Source organism: Postia placenta, assembly GCF_002117355.1.
Source record: "Postia placenta MAD-698-R-SB12 unplaced genomic scaffold POSPLAscaffold_93, whole genome shotgun sequence".
Classification (NCBI taxonomy): Eukaryota; Fungi; Basidiomycota; class Agaricomycetes; order Polyporales; family Adustoporiaceae; genus Rhodonia; species Rhodonia placenta.
The window spans coordinates 504-4,181 of NW_020169924.1; the positions used below are offsets into that span (position 1 = coordinate 504).

General features: G+C 56.9%; 1 protein-coding gene across 1 annotated transcript; it reads right to left on the reverse strand.

Moving 5' to 3' along the window:
• Positions 1-258: 258 nt before the first annotated feature.
• Positions 259-2,679, reverse strand: POSPLADRAFT_1161680 (hypothetical protein; the record flags this gene model as incomplete). Its single annotated transcript, XM_024487690.1, has 6 exons — positions 259-369; positions 724-838; positions 1,282-1,393; positions 1,449-1,687; positions 2,078-2,112; positions 2,536-2,679. 6 exons carry the CDS (start codon positions 2,677-2,679, stop codon positions 259-261), a joined length of 756 nt encoding a protein of 251 aa, XP_024332787.1.
• Between the last annotated feature and the right edge of the window lie 999 nt (positions 2,680-3,678).

The following is a 3,678-nucleotide window of genomic DNA, read 5'->3' on the forward strand; positions in this document are numbered from 1 at the left end:
GCGCGCAGATCGGCAGTCAGAAACCCAAGACAGTGCGGCTATACGGGCAACGCCGCTGGCACAGAAGACAGCTGCACGCCCCCCGACGACCCGCTCACACATCCTGAACGTGAACCTTGGCTCGCCGCCGCCCGCAGTGGCAGCACCCCGAGTTCGAGTGGAAGCAAGAAGACCCAGACCTCGACGCCATCGAGCGCGACGCTTCTCCCGCGTCGGTGTGCGGCGAATGCCCGATGGTGGGTCGGAAGAACCATCGGGCTAGTCTATCTCGCAGCCCACGAGCAGGACAACGAGCGGCCGAACAGTCGCGACGGCGCCTATACGCGGACGCGAAAGTGTGAATATCCCGATAGATCCCCGGACTTTGTCCTGCGCAAATGGTCGATCCCCGACAGCGCGCAGCGCGGCGCGCGAATAGCGTGCAATACGCGTAACCTGTCAGGGGGCGGCGCCATGTCGGAGCAGATTGCGAGGGCAACCAGGCTAAGGGGGCCTTCCATTCCGTGCGCGATGCATCGCAGGCAGCGTCACGACGAGGAATAGCCTGCAAGCGCACATTGCGGGCTTCGTGAACCTTGGGCCGCTTCCGGTATTGGCCCCGCAATTGACGGCTTAGCGCGCGGACTGGTGGGGCAGTCGGGCGGGACACGTCCGAGTGCAGGAGTGGAACATACCGAAAAAACGGTGCGTGCAAGACGCAGTTCCCTTCGCCTCGCCACTCACCATCTGCCGGATTGTGTTCGCTGCGACACACCAGAACAGGTCATGTGCTGTGGAGTGGGCCTCGCCTCCCATGCGTGGGCTTCCATAACACGGGCTCTTGCCAGCATCGACTACACTCACAACATTCCGTCAGACATTGACAATGCTCGAACTTAACATTCCGTCAACCACGCATGCTTGCAATGTCCGTCGCGGGTGCAAGCCTATCTTACACCACCTCGGCGACAATCTTCCCACTGCAGTGACACCTCGGTCAGCCCAGAGCCCCTGAACACGGTGCCCCCGCTGATAACAAACCGTGGGACTAACCTGTTCTTGTTGTCCTCCATCTCACGGTGGGCTGCCTGTATATCATTCCAGGGGTACACCTAGAATCAGAGCGGCACGGCGTCATTTTATGTTGAGAGAAAGTGGCACGAGAGGTTGGACGTGCCTTGTGGATGTAGATCCGCAATGCGCCATCCCCGTTAGCTCCCGTGATGTGGCCCAGAGCGTCACGCTGGAATCTGTTGCCACTTGGCACCGGGTTACGCCTCAATGGAGCAGAGCAATACGCACCTCTCGATCAAGTCTGCAGTATATTCGGGCGAGCGGGAACGAAGCGTGGAGCCCTCGATGCGGAGACGCTTGTACAGGAGCGGACCCAGATCGAACGAGTCGACTTTACCACCTGTTGTGATTCGATGTGGCATCTCGTTCAGTTGAGGTCAGGGCGATTGACTGACCACTAAGCAGTCCAAGCATTGTCATCCTGCCATCCCTTGCAAGGGCATCGATGTTCTTTTGCCAGTGGCTTTGGCCAACGAAGTCAATGATGACGTCCACGCCGTTGCCATTGGTCATTTTCTTGACCTCCTCCGCAAAGTTCTGCGTCTTGTAATTCACGATGTGAGTCGCGCCGCTGGGAATTGACTTGAGCCAATCTAGCTTGTCGGCAGTTGAAGCCGTCGCGGTGATGGTCTTCCTGTGATAGATCAACGCGTCTCAGGCACGAGCATCACAGATCCAACGAGTGAAGACCCACGTGCACATGCCCGGTGGAAACGACGAGAGCCCACTGTCAGAGCCATATAGACGGTCAGATAGACAGTCAGATAGATGGTCGTACAGTTGTATAGATGGTCGTAAGCGCCCGGGCACTAATGCTATCCATTCCCTAGTCGCACTCGCCCAGCCTCCTCTCGGAATCACGCATCTTCCGCCACTCTCTATGCAATGCTCTCCAGTTCTGCAAACTGGCTGCCTACCTGCCCGAGTGGCAGGGCAATTGTACATATCTCTATGATCCCGCTACACCAGTTTCTTGTCTGAATGTCCTAGGGTGCCTCCTTGCTCGTATTCCCGCCCATCGCACCTTCCTTGCGCGAGCGCACTCAAGCCCTGCCCGGGCTATAATATGCCCAAAAGCAGTCAGAAGCGGTTTGTGCGTGAGCTGAATTTCTCCATCATAGCTCACCTGACTCAGAAAGTGTGCTGCTGCCATTTGCCAGCGGAAGAACAAGAGCGAGACAGCATTCAAGCACGATGTAATGCGAGCAAGACCACATACACTTTCTTAGTGCGAATAACCCCGCCCCGTGCACAGCACTACCGCGTCCAGCACCCCCACGCGTACCCTTGCCATCGGGCCTGTGCGCTCCTCGGGCAACACCACACGCAGGTGGATGTGTGAGTGGATCCAGATCAGTGTTGGTGCGTCCACGTGAACATGCACCATAACGTGCGTGAGCTACACAGTGTGCATGGCTGCCTGTGTCTTTCTTGGCCTTACCGGTGTCTTCCTTTGCGCCCGAGCTCGTCGCATGGACACACATCCGTGGCCTTCTCCGCACAGTCAAATGTGATCCCGAGCATGGCCTGGTATGCATAGCACCAGGCAGTGTTCTCACCCACCTTGCCCGCGCGCAGCTCATGCAGGACGAGGAGCAGCTCCTGGATGAGGTCAGCCAGGTGCATGCCCAGCGCAACACTCCACAGGAGGTCCAGGTACGTGGCAAGGTTGATGCGGGCAAGGTCATCTGCGAGCTACTCGAGGGCTGCGAGGGCCGCGATGCTGAAGTGGGTAGCCAAACGGATGGCTTCACACATGATGGACATGGCGAGGGGCGCCATTGTGTCCGGGAGGTCCACAGGGCCCGCGGGCAGGCAGTGCTGGCAGAGCAGAGATGGCGCTCGGGAGACCGCAACTGTTCACATCATGCGCTGATGTACGAGAAGCGATCAGAACACCAGGGACACCTGCATTCATGCAGATCACATGCGTGCCCTGGCAACATTGCAGTGGGTAACATCACCACGATGCCAGGATGCTGGCATACGAGAATGTACATATGCATGGACGCGCAACAATGTATGACCAGGTAGTACATGTATTTAATATTGGTCTGTATCTCACACTGTACCAACGCGATTGTAATGCAGTCAATTGCAGGCCTGTACTGCACTTGGCGGCCGCACACAATGATCGGGCAGAGCAGGTAGGTCCCCCACAAATCTTGGTTTCTTGTTTGCATCGTAAGTCGACCATGTAATCAAATCATCTTGTATTAATACATACAGGCACATTCAAGGCACACGGCACGCCTGAGGTGTTGGGGCCTGATGGTAACGACACAGTTTCAGCAAGTTCTCTTGAGCGACGCGTTGCTTGTGTCGTGGGCAGGTGAGTTCCCCGTTGTTTTACCTCGTTGAGAACCATGATGGGATGCATATTTGATGTGTTCCTGATTGCTGATGGCGCGCGCTGACCATTCCGATTCTGCAGCAACGGGCACCTCTCATGCGGCGGCGTGCAGCCGGTACATCAGGCACAATGACACCGCACAAGTAGTGAACTGACCGCATCAAGAAATATATTGCATTGTCATTAGATCTCTACGGAACACATCCTGTGCCGCGAGTGCGCCGCCTAGTTGCCCAGTGCACGGCGGTGAGCTCCTTACCATGTTTGCGTGC